An 18,024-nucleotide genomic window follows, 5' to 3' on the forward strand; every position below is an offset into this window, starting at 1 on the left:
GTGCACCCCTGCCCAGCCAAGGAGAGGTTCCTGGGCACCCCAGCTCCCTCACTATGCATTTGCAACAGGGAAGCTTGGAGTAAGTCTGTCCACTCACTTTGCTTTCCTATCTCTCCACCCCTTCCACCAGGGCCGAGGGAAGAAAGCCTGGTCTACCTGAAGGAATGAGCATTTTTCTGTCTTTCAAACACTGCCCCCAGGCTAGGGCTTAAAGAGATGTGCTGCTATCTGGCCAGCGCTTTCCTTTTTCTTTTTATGGAGATGCTTAAAACCGCAAGACATTATTGCTGGCTCCTGAATAGTGATTCCAAATTGTTGGCCAACAGATGTGTTTTGTTTGGTCTGTTTGCCTGTTTAAAAACAGCAAAAAACATTTGGGATAACATTTAAAAATAGGGAGATTCAATGAAAAAAAATCTGGCTTTTTGTCCTTCTGTTCCAAAATTGGAAGGTCTGGTAACATTAGGTCTGTGTTCCTGCAAAGCAACACATGGCTAGACCTGCATAACAGCTACCGCTTTAAAGGGGAGCCTGTTGTCCAGTTTGCCACAGCCTTACAGCACTCCCTATAGTCTCTCAGAACTGAATGTCATTCCTCTCATATCCAGCTGGTTTCTCTAATTTATATCTTTTTCCTGAGTTCTGTACATATTTGAATTTGTGACCCCGGACTGCTTAGAGCCATCACAGGAATTGTAGGTGGCTAAGCAGGCTGCGCTAGAGCCTCTGATTTTCTAAAGAAAATGGTTGCAATTCTTGAACCATAAGACATGGTTGAGCCCCTGTTAGGCTTACTACTTTTAGAATAAACCCAGTGAAAAATCATGGAAGTAAAACATTTTTTTTTCTATGGGGCCAGGGTAGAGGTACTTGGGAGAAAAGACAGGCAGAACTTGGGATAAACACGACTCCTCTGCTTTTCTATAAATGACATACGGGGAAGGGGGGCTGTGCAGCAGTTACTAGCCACGGCCCTTTTAGGGTTGGACAAGCTAGTTGGTTGTGTGTGGGCTCCCGCACAGGTGGAGTGGTTTTCTCAGCCATTTTGTCCCTCGGCCCCAGTGTCGAATCCAAGTGAAATATGAAATCTGCTCCTCTCCTCTTTCAGATGCTGGCCAGAGCAAGTGTCGCCTGGAGCGGGCTCAAGCCCTGGAGCAAGCCAAGAAGCCTCAAGAAGCTGTGTTTGTCCCAGAGTGTGGCGAGGATGGCTCCTTTACCCAGGTGAGGCCTCAGACAATCCTCTTGGGCTCTTTCCTGGACGGAGGCAGAGGGGAGGTGTCCCGAGAGCGCGAGGGCTGCTTGGCGCCTTCACTTTCTGGGAAACAGTTGAGTGAGTGGCTCTTCAACTCCCCTCTGTGCTGCCTTCCCCCTCTCTTGCCCTCCCCGTCCCTCCATGCCACCTCTTGCCAACTGGCAGTAGGTCCTGAAAAGACGCATGGAAGCCCAAGCCAGGAAACCGGCATTGCTTGGTCCCCATCCTCCCTGCTGGCTGTCTCCTTGGAGGGCCAGACCTGTGCTTTTCTCTTCTGTTAAATGTGAGCTGATTATTTTTCTTATTCCTGCCAGTTTCCATGGGCAACCCTGGTATTCCCTTCCCTGTTTATTGCTACCCCCTGCCCTCCCTGCTTTCTATCCCCAGTCCTTGAACGAAGCAGAGCCCTCTTTGAGCACAAAGTGTACTATGGTTCTTGGAGTGTGTGAGTGTGTGAGTGTGTGTGTGTGTATACACATACAGGTATGCATATACTCAGATTTTAAAACCTAAGTCAGGCAGTCCTACCTCTCATCTTGCATGATCTTCTGGTTAGCGCATTGTCAAAGTAATGCTGACTGTGTTGATCTTGGCACAGACTATTTCTTTTTTCTTTTCTTTTTTTGGAGACAGGGTCTCAATCTGTTGCAGACTGGGTCTCACTCCAGGCTGGAGAGCAGTGGCACAATCATAGCTCATTGCAGCCTTGAACTCCTGGGATCAAGCAATCCTTCCACCCACACCTCCTGAATAGCTGGGACTGTAGGCACACGCCACCACACCCAGCTTATTTTTTAGAGACAGGTTCTTGCTATGTTGCCCAGACTGGTCTCAAAGTCCTGGCCTCAAGTGATCCTCCCGCCTCAGCCTCCAAAAGTGCTAGGATTATAGTGTGAACCATCACACCTGGCCTTGGCACAGACTATTTCTAAAACACAGGCAACGGTGGGACAGAAAGGTGCTTCTCAGGAAAGCTTCTGGGCTGCTTCCTCCTATGCAGGGGCTTGTGGCTGAGGTGGGAGGCAGCCTGGGCGGTGGGCAGCTTCTGTGAGAGTCAGATATGATGCCAGCTGAGTGAAGGTGCTGTCCTGATGAAAGTGTGGAAGGTCACTGGACAAGGATGAGCTTAGCCAAGTGGTTGGGAATGGTCCTGGCACCTGCAATTTCTTTGTCCAATCAAACGACATTTGGGGGAATCCTGTTGTCTTAGAGCCAGGGGCAGAGGCTTCAGGGGTTTAAAAGTTCCCTTGTAATTCTCGATCAATATGGCAAAGGGTATATAGGCTGGTCTTTGGTCTGAGGGGCTTCAGGTTTCATTTCCAGGTGGGACACAGTGGATTACTGATTTGAGACTAACTTTCTGTTGAGGTAGAAATGTAGTGGGATGAGGAGGTTGGGGATTGGATATCAGCATTTTAAAAGTTTTCTGGTTGATTCAAATGGGCAGCCAGGCTTGATAGTCACTGGGTTAAACTGACGTTTGTTGCCGACCCTGGGAGAGGTGCTTTTAATTCATTTTGTCATTTAAGCCTCACCACAAGCCTGTGAGGTAGGTGTCTTTATCCCCATTTATAGATGATGCAACAGGTGTGGGATGTGGAGTGGCAGAGCTGGGGTTCAGACTCACAAATCCCTAAGTCCAGAGCCCTCAGAAGCCCTCCATACTCTGTTGGCTCTCTGAGCTGGCAGCTCTAAAGGAGGCTCTGAGGTGTGCTCTGGAAGGAGGCAGTCTGGTGGTCTGGTTAGAGTGCTGCTCCTGGAGCCGGACACCTGGGCACGAAGCTCAGCCCCCACCCCTCAGGTAAGTCCCTGAGCTTCTCTGGGGTCAGAATTTCCTTATCTGAAAAGTGGAGATTGATTATTATGATTGCTTATCTGTTGTTATTCACTATTATTATATGTAATAATAATTGTTATATATTATATATTCCTATAATTAGTATTGTTAATGATCATTATTATAGCTTCCCTCATTGGGTTGTGATGAAGATAAAATCAGTTAACACACATGAAACACTTGGAACTCATAAATAATATATAAATTTTTGTCATTATCATCATTATTATTCCCATCTCTACTGTAGTTCTACTACTGAAATCTTTCTATCATGTCGATACCACTATACCGCTTAAGAAAAAAAACCCACCAAACCTTTTGTTGAAAATCCCCAAGTTGGAAAATGGATGAACTCTTCCATCAATTTTTTAAAAACTGTTTATTCTGGTAAAAAGAATGTGGGTGATCTTTGTATATATTTAAAACTGCATTGCAAAGAATTCATGTCTGTGGGGAGGAATCAGACTTCTCTCAGATTAGTTTGGGGCTGAGACAGGGTGAAGGTAAAGGAGGAGAGTGGAGTTTGTGGCCATTGGCTTTTTCTTTCTCCAGGCTTGTGTGATCCTGGGTGTGTTGGTTATAGGAATGGCTGACCCCTGCCCTCCTGATTCTGAAGTGTTGGCTACCTCGTGACAGACAGCCCATTGGCCAGCTTTTGTTTTGGTGAGGCCAGGCCAGACCAGGTGGTGTTTACTGAGGGAAAGGAACTTCCAGATTAGTCCAGGCTAAATTGCTAAACGAGAGAGTCCCTGAAGTTCAGCAAGAGTTGTGTAGATAGTCAAGAACCCCCTCATTTGTTTGACATGCTAAGCACTGCCATGTGTCTGTAGGCTGAAGGCTAGCTCACTCTGGTGGGCAGCCAGACGGCCAGACAGTGGGCCCATCCCAGCTACAGTGATTGAAATGGATGTGCTTTTCCCGCTGATCAAAGACACTGCAATAACTTCACAAAATAAGGCTGCCTCTTTGAGTATGCTTCAGTCACATTGACTGGCTGCCAAAATGCCGGGAGATGAATGCTTTCTCCTTTCTCCAACCTCCATCACTTAGCTGGGCTTTTTTTTTTTTTTCTCCTAAGACCAAAACCCAGAGATAAACTACATTGCTTTAATATTCTTTAGAATATAGATATGCACGCATCCCGGTATTAACATATTTTAGCCCTGGGAATTATTACACAGTAACCCTCTCTTGAAGTTTATGGGGGGAGTGATGGGACTCTAATGGGATTGGATTTGTCTGGCATGGGACACAGCTTGAGACCACATGACTGACTTGGCTTTAATGGGCTTCTTGTGGGACTCGCTGGCCTCTGTTCTTTCCCTTTGTTTTCCCTTGTCCTCTTCCCTCCCTACCTCCAACCCCAACTCACACACAGGAGTGGTTCAGCTTTCTTCTACAGCAGCGACACTAAAGCTGTACCTTAGACCATGTTAGACTTTTAAAGGTCTTGAAACCTAGGCCATATCCCAGACCATTAAATCAATATCTGGGAATGGGACACAGACATTGTGTTTTTTCGAGCTCCCCAGGCGATGCCAATGTTTGATCAAAGTTTCAAACCACTTTTGTAAGGACTTCATCACTCTTGTTTCTCGATTGCATCCTTGAGATGTGGAATTTAGCCTCTTTGGTGACCTGTTGAGTAAGGTCAGGAGCTATAGGCTTTGTCCTTTGCTATGGTCTTGTCTGTTTTCTGTTCTGGGTATCTGGAACACAACTCCTGACATCTGTTCTATCAAGTCCTCTGCCAAGCAGTTGTCTGGTGCCCAAGCTGATTAACTGAAATCTCAGCTGCAGTGGAAGGGTGTTGGGCTGTCACCATCAGGCTGTGTTGGCTGGAGCTTGGCAAGTGTGTGCATCACTGAATGACAATGACACCCGCTTTTTATTGAGTGCTATCAGGTGCTAGGCCCTGTGTTTTACACCCATTAATCTTTACTACAACCTTTTGAGAGTTATTAATATGCTTATGTATAAAGAAAAATTGAGTTTCAGTGGGGTTGAATAGCTGACTTGAGGTCCCTAAGCTTAAGACAATTTGTACTCAAGCCTGCCTAATATTGAGAGCCTAAGACAAGTTGTACTCAAGCCTGCCTAATATCGAAGGCTGTGCTCTTAACTTTTTTGGGCTACAGAAGTGGCCTTGATACATATGTATTCCATTTCTATCACCATTGTTGTTGCAGAAGTTCTCTTTCTAATGCTATTGACCAATCAATGAAACAAACATTTTAAAAAACACAATCTTTAGATTATGGAAATTAAAAAAAGATACAAAAAAGTAGAAATAATAGTATAATGAACATATACCCATCACCCAGCTTCAACAATGATTAACAAATGGCCAGTTCTGTTTCATCTTTACCTCATTTCCAACTCCTGCCCCCAAACTGGATTGCTTCAAAGCAAATCCCCACGCACAATATCTTTTCATCCCAGACATTTTTGAGCTCTGCTATATTGTGGGCTGTGTGCTAGTTGCTAGGGAGGATTCAAAAAAATGTCATGACCTCTGCCTTCAAGGAGTTTACACCCAGAAAAGAGATTAAGACATATGATAAAGTAACTATATAAAAGACAATATACAAACAATAATATTTCAAAAGCTCATTTATAAGTCAGTTATTTGGAATCCTGAATGCCTTTTATTGTTAAGAAAATATATATAAATTTTAAATTTTTGGACACAAATACCTTAAACAAAACTAAAAGCAAAACTGAGCATGGTGGCACAAGCCTGTAGTCCTAGCTAATTGGGAGGCTGAGGCAGGAGGATTGCTTGAGTCCAGGAGTTCAAGGCTATATTGCTCTATGATTGCACCTGTGAATAGCCACTCCACTCCAGCCTGGATAACATAGTGAGACCCTGTTTCTAAAAAGAGAAAAACTAAACTAAAAGCAAACAACACACATTAGCCTTAACAACAAAGAGCTAATCTTATGTAAAGAACTCTTACAATTCAGAAAGAAAAAGATCCTAGTGAAAATGTGGGCAAGAGATAGCAAAAAACCAGTCATATGATAATAATAGTCAATAAGTGAATCTGAATGATGTTATCTTCTTTTGTCATTTTAGAAATACAAATAAAAATGATGATGAATGCTCTTGCTTACTAAATTAGCAAAAACTGGGAAAAGATGATGATATTCAGGGTCAGATAAAGGGAAAAGGGTGCCCTTCTATTGCAGTTTGGAAAGTAAATTGGCACTGACTTTTTAGTGGGATAGTCTTGTAATATGGGTCAAAAGTCCTCAATCGTGTCCACATTTTGGGCCTGCAATTCCACTTCTAGGAATTTATTCTAAGGAAGTAACTAAAAATATGTGAAACTATTTAGCCACAAGGATTACAATCCAAGTTTTGTTTATAATGGCAAAAAATTGGAAACAACCTAAATATCCAATACTAGAAAATTGCTTAAACAAATGACATAGCCACACTATGCAACCTCCAAATGCATGTGTTGTAGAGGCTTATGTAATATATTTGTGTAGGTCTGTGTACTAGGGATTTAATTAACCAGATAATGAAGATGATAAATATTTTCATTTTTTTCTAAATAGAAAAGCTATACACATTCTGTTAAAAAAATTCTGACAATACGGAAGTATATAAGGTAGAAAGATTAAGCCAGTGATTTCATGCCCCTGAAATAGCAACAGTTAAGTCTAACCCTCTAGATTTTTTTCCTTGTGTGTACTTATTGTCATTATTTAGGACAAGAATGGTGTAATGTTATATATTGTTTTACAATATTTTCTTAGCTAAGTATATTATGGGCTTATTTCCCAGTAAGTTACATGCAACACTGTCTCATTTAAAAAATGTCTGCATTGTATTTCATTGTATGAATGTATCACGAATCCTAAAAATTTGGAGATTAACTTTCCAGCAGCTCTCTATTGTGTCAAAAGGCCATGCACTTTTTAAGGCATTTGATGCATACTACCACGTCGCTTTCCATAAATGTTGAGCAACCATGTGGTTGATTATTGGTTGTTATCAGACTCATTCCCAAGATATTTTAATTTTTTGTGTAGACGGATTATAGTTCTAATAATATATAATATAAAACTCTATTCATTATGTCACTTCTGTGTGGAAAAAAATGTGTTATATTTCCTGTCTTTGAGCTCCATGGTCCAGGAACAATCTTTCTTGATATAGCTGTATGGGCACCACCACTTCTCCCATTTTCTAATTCTAACCACTGCTCCCCTCCAACAGTGCACACATGTACCTGATTTTTTTATTTCCTGAAGTCATTGCATATAGGGATCTATATGCATGGATCCCTTGCATATAGGGATCTGGGGAGATGTAACTTCTTCTTGATGATGCTTTGTTCTGAAGTTGGAAGCTTAAAAAATGTTCTGTGGCTTTTTGACAAAGGCACTGGGCTCTATTGTCATTTCCGTAGTTCTTACTATTGTATTTCCTAAAACCTAGGGAAATACACACTTGTTTCCTAAGTGCCTGGGGTTGAGCTATGAAGCAGATCTTATTGTTCCTTTTTAGCTCCCCAGCCCCACAGTGTAGAACCGCATCTTCCTGACGTCACCCCTGTAGACTCGAGTTGTGTGACTAGCTTGCCCTGGGAACACCTTGGTTTACTGTCTGGTTTTTCTTCTTTCACGTTCCCAGCAAGTACTGAAGGTCTGGATGCTTGACATGAACTGTGAAACTTTGTTGGCCTGGACTGATGAAACGTTGGCAGGCTGAACATCCTCATAGGGTGGAAGGGGTTTGTCCTATCTTTGATGAACCTGGGAGTCTAATAGGAGTTCAGGGGCCAAGGGCCTTTTTGTCTTCATGTGGATAGATCTTGCCTAGAGCAACAGTGTGGCTCTCTCAGACGGTGTAGAGGACCCTCTAGGTGAAGTACTGAGACTTGGGGTGCATCTGTGAGCTGGAATGTTTCCAAGCTTCTTCAGCCACAGTTGGCCCCTTTGGATGCTGCAGAAAAAGTGGGCTCTGTGTGTGTTTAGTGGATGGTGCCCTGCTTTATAAAGACCTCCTGCCTTTTGGTCTGTGGACAATGCCAGCTTTTTTTTTAAAGCAGTCATACTGCCAAAAATTCAAGCCCATCCTTTATGTACAGATGGTATAAATGGTAAATGGACCCCACTGTTGGGCACTTATTGCTTTTCTTTTTCCTTTTTTGTTACATGCTCAAAAAACATATTATTATTACAGTGTGAACATCTACTGTGTCCAGAGCATCTTACTACTTGTTTTACGTGTGTTTTTCAGTGAATTGCTTTTGTTCCAAACAACCAGTTAATGTACAGTGATAATTTATACAAAATGTCTTCTATTTAGCACATAATTGTTGCTTAGCAGATGTCAGTTTTCTTCATCTTTAGGTTCTTGGTTTGCTCAACTGTAAACTGGAAGAGTTGAACTCGTTCAGAGGTTGGCAAACTGTGGTCTGTGGACCAGCCACCTGTTTTTATTTATTCTTTAAAATAATAACTGTATTGACATATAATTTGTGCGTCATAAAAGTTACCATTTTAAAATATGCTATTGAGTGGTTATTAGTAAATTCACAGAGTTATGTAACCATCATCATTATCTAATACCAGAACATTTTTATCACCCGAGAAGAAATCTTGTACGCATTAGCATTCACTTCCCATTACCTCTCTCCTCAGTCCTTGGCAACCACTAATCTACTTTCTATTTCTATGATTTGCTTATTCTGGACATTTCATACAAATGGAATAATAATATGTGGTCCTTCTGCCTGGCTTAGTTTAATCAGCATAATGTTTTCAAGGCTCAGCCTTGTTGTAGCATGAATCAGTACTTCATTCCTTTTTATTGTCAAGCAATATTCTATTGTGTGTGTATATATATATATATATCCTGTTTTATTTATTCATTCATCAGCTGATGGACATTTGGGTTGTTTCTATTTTTTATTTTTATTTTTTATTATTTTTTGAGATGGGGTCTCGCTCTGTTGCCCAGGCTGGAGTGCAGTGGCATCATCTGGACTCACTACAACCTCTACCTCCTGGTCTCAATTGATCCTCCTACCTCAGCCTCCTGAGTAGCTGGGACCACAGGTGTGCACCATCGCACTTGGCTAAATTTTTGTATTTTTGGTAGAGATGGGGTTTTGCCATGTTGCCAAAGCTGTTCTTGAACTTCTGAGCTCAAGTGATATGCCCACCTCAGCCTCCCAAAGGATTACAGGTGTGGGCCACCACTCCCGGCCTGTTTCCATTTTTTTGGCTGTTATAAATAGTACTATTGTGAACATTTGTGTACATTTTTTTGTGTTTATCTGTTTTCAATTCTCTTGGCATATACCTAGGAGTAGAATTGCTAGGTCATATGGTAACTATGTTTATGCTTTTGAGGAACTGACAGACTGTTTTCCAAGGTAGCTGAACCATTTTACATTCCCACCAGCAATGTATGAAGGTTCCAATTTCTCCACATCCTTGTCAACACTTGTTATTTTCCATCTTTTTTATTAGTATCTTTTCTAGTGGGTGTGAAGTGGTATCTCATGGTGTTTGGATTTGCATTTCTCTAATGACTAATGATGTCAAGCATCTTTTCATGTGCTTTTTGGCCATTTCTATATCTTTGGAGAAATGTCTACTCAGATCCTTTTCCCATTTCTTAATTCAGTTACTTATCTTTTCATTATTGAGTTACAAGAGCTCTTTATATATTCTAGATACAAGACTCTCTCTCTCTCTCTTTTTTTTATTTGAGATGGAGTCTGACTCACTCTGTCACCCAGGCTGGAGTGCAGTGGCACCATCTTGGCTCACTGCAACCTCTGCCTCCTGTGTTAAGGTGATTCTCCTGACTCAGCCTCTGGAATTGCTGGGATTATAAGCGCGTGCCACCAAGCCCGGCTAATTTTTGTATTTTTATATTAGAGACAGGGTTTCACCATGTTGGCCAGGCTGGTCTTAAACTCCTGACCTCAGTAATCTGCCTGCCTTAGCCTCCCACAGTGCTGGGAGTACAGGCGTGAGCCACTGGGCATTAGGTACAAGACTCATCAGATATATGATTCACAAATATTTTCTCCCATCCTGTGGGTTCTTTTTACGTTCTCAATAATTTCCTTTGAAGCACAAAAGCTTCTTTTTTTCTTTTTTCTTTTCTTTTTTTTTGAGAGAAGGTCTCACTCTGTCACCTAGGCTGGAGTGTGGTGGTACCATCTTGGCTCACTGCAACCTCGGCCTCTTGGGCTCAAGCGATCCTCCCACCTCAGCCTCTTGAGTAGGTGGGACTACAGGTGCATGCCACTATGCAGGGCTAATTTTTGTGTTTTTTGTAGAGATGATGTTTTGTCATGTTGCCCAGGCTGGTCTTGAACTCCTGAGCTCAAGCAATCTGCCTGTCTTGGCCTCCAAAAGTGCTGGGATTACAGGCGTGAGCCACTGCACCTGGCCAAAAAGCTTTAGTTTTGAAGTTCAATTTATCTTTTTTTCTCTTTTATTTCTTATAACTTCATTCCTTTTCATGTGTATATTCGGTTGTCTCAGGACTACTTGTTGAAAAGACTATTTTTCCATCTTGAATTGTCTTGGTCCTCTCGTCAAAAATAAGCTTATTTCTGGATTCTCAATTCTATTCCTTAATCTATATGTCTAGTCCTATGCCAGTGCCACACTCTCCTGATTACTATAACCTTGTAGTAAGTTTTGAAATCTTATTTTTTCTTTGTAATTGGACAGTGAGATGAGGGTTGTTCTGCACCCATGTATGGGGTTAATGCTGGCTCCACTCACCGAGGCAGAGCATCTAGTAGGGGGAATGCACAGGAACCTGTAGCCTGTGCTGTGGTCCTAGGTTTGGAGACAATGTCAGTACCCTTGGCATGATATTTGTAAGAAAAGGGAAAGGTTGGGAGAGAATGGTACCAAATGGGGGTGGGAAACTTTTTAGAATCACCAAAGATGAGCATTGTATATCCCTAAGAGCTTTCAGTCTCTGACAGGCCAATACTTCTTTGAATCTACAAGCAGGAAAGGGAATTCCTTTTCAAATTAGAAACTCTGGGTTACAGGGAGCCTTGAAACTGTAGAGGAGAAATGCTACTGCCTTTCGGAGTAGAGCGGTGGGCTTGTGCTGGTCCCTCCCGCCCCTCCCCCAGTGGCGTATCCTCTGTGGGCATTAAGGTTCTCAGCACATCAAGATCTGGGAGAGGTAGAAGCTGGAGCCCCCGTGAGCAGCAGCCAGTAGCCAGCTTCCCAAGGGCACCTTACTTTTGCCTTCCTGTGGGAGGTCAAGGTGGCATATCATTTGCAGTGAGTGAACAATCTCAGTTATGCAGTTATGAAATTTAATTTTTAACTTTGTCAGTGATGGCAAGAGCAGGGTCTGACCCATTCATGTGCAGGAAGGACTTGTCTAGGAAGTGACTGGTCTAATCTCTTGCATGTGTTGGGAGCCTCTACTATCATGTTTTCAATGGAAGAACTGGTCCCCATGCCCCCATCACCCATCAGGTGCAAGGATGTGTGATAAGATGAGGGTGGATGGAGCATGCTTTGTGCTCAGAACACTGTCTCCATTGTGCTCTCTGGGGACTCGCCTATCCCACTCTCTGCTCTGTCCTGCTCTTCAATGGCTGTTTTCTAGCTGAATGGCCACTGTGAGTCCTCTCTCAGATTGGCTGGCATCATTTGCTTTGGAATAAGCATGCAAGGTTTGGGTGCTCCCAGCTGGGCATCCGAGCTCCCTGTAGCCCTTAGTGATTCTGTCCCTACAATTTGTCTATTGTGGAAATGAAAGGAGTGAGCTCTGGGCGGTATCTGCAGCTGCTCTTCTGCAATGCAGTGTGCTTGGGAGGGAGGGAGGGAAAGATGGAAGCCTCCTGCTCTGGCTTTCCTGCTGTCTGTGGGAGACGAGAGGCTCAGTAATGGGAGGCTTCAGTCACTCTCTCTGGTATTCTTTTTTTTTTTTTTTTGAGACAGAGTCTCGCTCTGTCGCCCAGGCTGGAGTGTAGTGGCGCGATCTTGGCTCACTGCAAGCTCCACCTCCTGGGTTCACGCCATTCTCCTGCCTCAGCCTCCCAAGTAGCTGGGACTACAGGTGCCCACCACCACGCCCGGCTAATTTTTTGTATTTTTAGTAGAGACGGGGTTTCACTGTGTTAGCCAAGATGGTCTCGATTTGCTGACCTCGAGATCTGCCCGCCTTGGCCTCCCAAAGTGGTGGAATTAAAGGAACTGCTCTTCTTTTTTAGATAATCATCATCATCAACAACACCACTTTCTTAACCTATACACAAGGTGCCAGGCTGTTTTATATTTGCCTGACACATGTTAAGTTATTCAGTCCTCACTATAAGCACTGTTACATTCCCATTTTATTGATGTGGAAACTGAACCACAGAGAAGCTGTGTAGCTTGCCCAGGGTCTCACAGTGTGCAAGTGGCAGAGTCAGTATTCAAACCCGAGTACCCTGGCTCCAGAGTTCTTGATCCTAACCATGATTCCACACTGCCCCTCTAAGAGACATTGCCATCTTTTAAAGTGATGTTGCCAGACTAGGGCATATTCAGGAGGGTGACTCAGGTGAGTAAAGTTGGGAAATGATGTCATGTGAGGAATATCCAATGGAGCCAGAGATAACAACCAAAGGATGGATAAAAAGATGACTAGGCCGGGTGCAGTAGCGCACGCCTGTAATCCCAGCACTTTGGGAGGCCGAGGTGGGTGAATCACCTGAGGTCAGGAGATCAAGACCAGCCTGGCTAACATGGTGAAACCCCGTCTCCACTAAAAACACACAAAAAATTAGCCAGGTGTGGTGGTACATGTCTGTAGTCCCAGCTACTTGGGAGGCTGAGGCAGGAGAATCGCTTGAACCCGGGAGGTGGAGATTGCAGTGAGCCGAGTTGGCGCCACTGCACTCCAGCCTGGGTGACAGAGCAAGACTCTCAAATAATAATAATAATAATAATAATAAAAAGATGACCAAAGGGATACCTGAGAGCCAGATCCAAACCTTTGGCTGTGAATGATAATAAGTCTTTTAAGTGTAGTCCCACAGAGCTGACCCAGGATCACTGAGTACAGTATATAAAGAGTAGGATTCTGACTCGAAATAGGGAAGAACTTTTGACAAGTACAGTAGCTCACAGACAGAATGTCTGACTCAAAGAGGACTTAACTTCCCATCCCGGAAAGTGGGCAAGCAGAGACCAAGTGGATATCCATCAGCTGTGCCATGGGGATAGGAGGGAGTGTTCCTACATTGGGAAGGGGGTTTAATTGATCTCTGAGGAGGAAAACACCACTTTTTAGGATTTTATGAAACAAGAGCTAATGTCCAATCAGGTGGCTAGGCACACAGTAGGCCCACAACAGACATTTACTCAGGAAACTTTCAGGCAGAGCCATTAAGACACACATTTAGGGCTTTTGCCACTGCTCTGTGAGTGCACGTAACATGCTGGGAGGTGACCCGGCAGGTCAGTCAACTAAACTCTTCTGCAAAATTGAAGGGATCAGAATTTTTTTTCATGTCAAAATAGGGAAGAATAATAGGAACTCAGGTGGGAGGTGTGAAGACAGAAAAGTTTTATTAAAAGTGAAGTCAGACAGGAGAACAAGGAAAGGCTCCACTCCTGCAGGCCACTTTTGTCTTCCCCACCAGCCAGCGTTCTCACAGTTCTCATCTGAATAAATGCTCCTATTTATGAGGGACTTTCTTATTATGTACTTTTTAAACATAAAAATATATTTGATACTTAACCCCCAAGATAGAAATAAAATTAAAGGAACGAGAGGTATCATATTTGCTGTTTACAAAACCTGGACCATTCTAGGCACCAGACAGAGGAACAGGAGTGAAGACAGTGAAGTTTCTTGGGTCCCCGGAGCCCTAACACTCGGGTGTTCCAAATGTCTTTATATGTCCTTTGTGGGGGATGCTGTTCAAACTTTTTGGAAAATACAAAAAATATTCTTCACCATATAATTGGATTGGTGGTCTTAACACTGACAATTAGGTACTAGTTTATAAATCTCCTCCCTACTCTTCAGGAGCAAAAGTTCACCTTACAGCAGGGTTGTGGAATTATGGACCTTCTGGATTAAAGAGGACCTCAGAGACATCTGGTTTATCTTCTTCCTCTACCTACCCCACTCCAATCCAGGGCTCACGCTCCACTTACAGTCTCTACCCAAGTAGTCTTCCACCTTCTGCTCAATTGCTCTCAGAGACAGGAAGCTTATTCCCACAATGAAAAAATCCATAGTGAATTTTGGGACAATTTTTTTGGAAAGTCCTCTTTACCTTGACTTGAGAGCTGTCTTCCTATAACTTCCAAGAGATGACTTCAGTTCTAGCTATGGGAATTATAGAATCCACAGAAAGACTTGAAGATGAGCACCATTATATCCTTGTGAAATCTTCTCTTTCAGCCAACAATTTATTTCCCCTGGCAGAAATCCTTAGTTCTAGCACTCATTCCCATATCATAGGGATTTATATATCTTTCCATCTGGCCTCCTTCTTCTGAGTCTAATTTGCCAAGGCCCTTCTTATAGGGCCTTCCTTATAGCATCCTTCCTCACACTGGACACAAGATTTCAGATGTGGTCATGAGCAGGCTGGGGAAGAACAAGGCCATCTCTTGTTCTAAACACACCACTCCTAACTAATGCCATGTTGGCAGCCATATCACACCATCAACTCATAAAAAATGCAGTTGACAAAGACTCCCATATTTAGGAGGATTTGAAATTGAAGGATTAGCTTCCTTTCCTGCATCTCCTCTTAAATTCTGGCAGATGAGGTAAATACTCTTAAAGGAAAAATTCTTCATTCCCCAACAGGCAATCCTCCCTAGACTTGGCATAAAGTGGGAGACAATGTCTACAGTCAATAAGAATAGCAGTGCTTTCAGGCTATGGCCTAGATTAAGCTTGCCCATCCCATGGCCCGCAGGCCACATGCAGCCCAGGATCGCTTTGAATGAGGCCCAACACAAATTCGTAAACCTTCTTAAAACATTATGAGATTTTTTTTTAAGCTCATCAGCTATTGTTAGTGTTAGTGTATTTTATATGTACCCCAAGACAGTTCTTCTTCCAGTGTGGCCCAGGGAAGCCAAAAGATTGGACACCCCTGGCCTAGATCCTCTGCAAAAGGTAGGGGAAAAGGATAAAATCAGCATGTGCTAAGCACATATCCTATATCTACACTGTGTTAGATGCTTTATATATCTTGTCTCATTTTGTCTTCTTAATAATCTTCAAGGTGGTACCATGAATCCTGTTTCATAGATAGGCTCAGAGAGGTTAAGTGACTTTGCTGAAGTCACACAGCTAGTAGTGGAGATGGTATTTACACTGAGGTCTTTTTGTCTCCAAAACCATGTTTTCCCTTCTACTCCTGTTGCTTCTCAGCCAAACCTGACTAAAGATGAGGAGAAGATTTGTGCGATAACCTATTTCAAACTGAGGAAAGGACAGCTCATGCTAGACAGACCAAAAGAATTACACCATCCCTTCCTTCTCTCCCCCTTAACCACTTCTCACTGCAGTCAAACTCTTGTCCATGTGTGAAATCACCCAGAAGATTTAATACTGCAATCACTAGATTCATGCATTAAAATACCATGTCATTAAAACATTGGGAATATAAAAGCTTTGGAAACAAATAGGGTCACAAGGCCCCTTGTTCCCAAATTCTCACGTAGAAAAGTACTTGTTTCTTGAGTATTTCATGATAAATGCCAGAAAGAGGGTGGGATGCTCCTTTGACACAGTGGCTCATGAAGTGTGGTCCCTGGACCCAGCAGCAAGAGCATCGCCAGAGAACCTGTTAGAAATGCAAATGCTCCAGATGACTCCAGACTCAATGAATGCAGAAGCTCTGTGGGTGAGGCCCAGCAATGTTTTCATAAGCCCTCCAGATGACTCTCATCCATACCCAATAAACAATCTTCTCCCTCAGATTCTGATGGAGAGAGATGTTCTTGGGGGTGGGGACATAAGTGGCCATCTGAGGTGATCAGTCTTCCAGCCAGAGCCCATGGCACCCATGGAAAACCACAACTGCTCAGACATCCTACAGGGAATGCAGCCGAAAGGAAAACAGAGCAGCTGAAAATACTGCTCTGACATGAAGCCATCAGTAGGACCAACAGCAAGATGTTTAAATTTCACTGTGCATTAGCTTAATCCAAAAACCCTGCTAACCGATTTGGAGTAATGGGCAGGTTAAAAAGAAAAAACAGTCTCATACTCTCACTGCCAAAAGAGAGTTAGAAAAATACTCACATTCCTTTTACTTGTAGTTTAACCTTTTTCCACTAGGAAATGTTCATATACATGACAGCAGTCCTTTCATTACATGTTTTGTAGTTGCTACCAGGCATGCTGAATCAAGCCTGTCCCATTGCATATGGTTCATGATTTCTATTTTGCAAAAGAAGCACAAAGAGACAGATGGGGAGAAATGAAGCCACAGGGTGAGAAGGCACTGTGCCTTCCATGGGATCCCAGTTGTCCTTGAAGTTCTGAGGCAATTCAGGATGGATTTCTTAGCAAATACATAGCTTGACAAAGCATTACAAAAAGAGAGGAGGGGTTGTCATCGGAAGGAAATTATTTCAAGCATAGTGAACTGAGAGCCTGATATCTAGACTGCAAAAAAGTAGGATGGGACAAAGTGAAAAAATACAGCAAGGCCTTGTAATTCATTATACTGCTTTTTCCCTTGACCCCAAGCACGTTTCAGAGAACACTTGTCCTGTCCAATGCTCCCTGTGTAAAAGTTAGGGGAGGGTCCCTGCATTTGTCCATTCTTGCATTGCTATAAAGAAATACTGGAGACTGGGTAATTTATAAAGAAAAGGGGTTTAATTGGCTCACAGTTCTGCAGGCTGTACAGGAAGCATGATGCTGGCATCTACTCCGCTTCTGGAAAGGCCTCAGGAAACTTACAATCATGGCGGAAGGGGAAGGGGAAGCAGGCAAATCACATGGCCAGAGCAGGAGCAGGAGCAGGATAGAGGGAGGGGAGGTGCCACACACTTTTAAACGACCAGATCTCACAAGAACTCACTCACTATCGTGAAAACCAAGGGGGTGGTGCTAAACTTTCATGAGAAACCCAGCCCGATGATCCAGTCACCTCCCAACAGGCCCCACCTCCCACGTTGGGGATTACATTTCAACATGAGATTTGGGTGGGGACATGCATCCAAACTGTATCAGTCCCCTAGTTTAATAAGTTTAGGAATTGCTGCAAATGGTATCTTCCTCTTAGGGATAAATCATTAATTGATGTAAAGCTAGGACAAGTTCTGCAGTAAAGAAATCTTTTAACTTTGTTTAACCCAATATTTCCAAAGTTATTTGGCCAGAGGACACCTTTATCCCTCATTATTTCTATTCACACCTCACAGAACACAAGCTGCATTCATTCATCAGTGTATCAAATTGGAGAGAACAGCAGCCTCACATTTCTGGAGAAAAGAGAAGAAAGTGGGCACCTGCAGAGAGACTGGTTTCCTCTCTGGTTTCCTAGGAAAGCAGGGGTGATTGGTAGGAGAGTAAAAGAACAAGCAACAAAGAAGCGGGTCGGGGAGGTGAGGCCTCACCCCTGCCATAGAAACCACCAGAGAACATCCCAGGGGAAGCAGGGCAGCCCGCAGCAGGTGGAGGCGCCAATGCTACTCCAGAAAAGGCCTCTCATTGAAACGGCAGCAGAAGACTCTCTTCCAGCTGCTTCCCTGGTGGGCATATTTACATGACCCCAAAGAGTTCTATTTTCCAGAAAATTACAAGGCTCAAAGAGACTCAGTCACTTCCTGTCTCTTCCTCCTTCCTCGAGGTCTGAGAGCTTTCCATCTTGCCGGGACAAGGTACTGGGAGCCAACTACTACTCTGTCTCTGGGCCTCAGTTTCCTCATTTTTGAAGTGTTTGGGTTA

The 18,024-nt window shown here is 43.3% G+C and overlaps 1 protein-coding gene across 8 annotated transcripts in view; it reads left to right on the top strand.

Annotated features, from left to right (window-relative positions):
* Positions 1 to 18,024, top strand: part of SMOC1 (SPARC related modular calcium binding 1) — a 149,284-nt gene that overhangs the window by 69,301 nt on the left and 61,959 nt on the right. For all 8 annotated transcript variants that reach the window (XM_009428031.5, XM_009428032.5, XM_054666670.2 and 5 more), the window contains exon 3: positions 1,109 to 1,221. In XM_009428031.5, coding sequence (XP_009426306.1) covers positions 1,109 to 1,221 — 113 coding nt within the window. The remainder of the gene's footprint in view (positions 1 to 1,108; positions 1,222 to 18,024) is intronic.

The sequence above is a fragment of the Pan troglodytes genome, chromosome 15 (assembly GCF_028858775.2).
Source record: "Pan troglodytes isolate AG18354 chromosome 15, NHGRI_mPanTro3-v2.0_pri, whole genome shotgun sequence".
Classification (NCBI taxonomy): Eukaryota; Metazoa; Chordata; class Mammalia; order Primates; family Hominidae; genus Pan; species Pan troglodytes.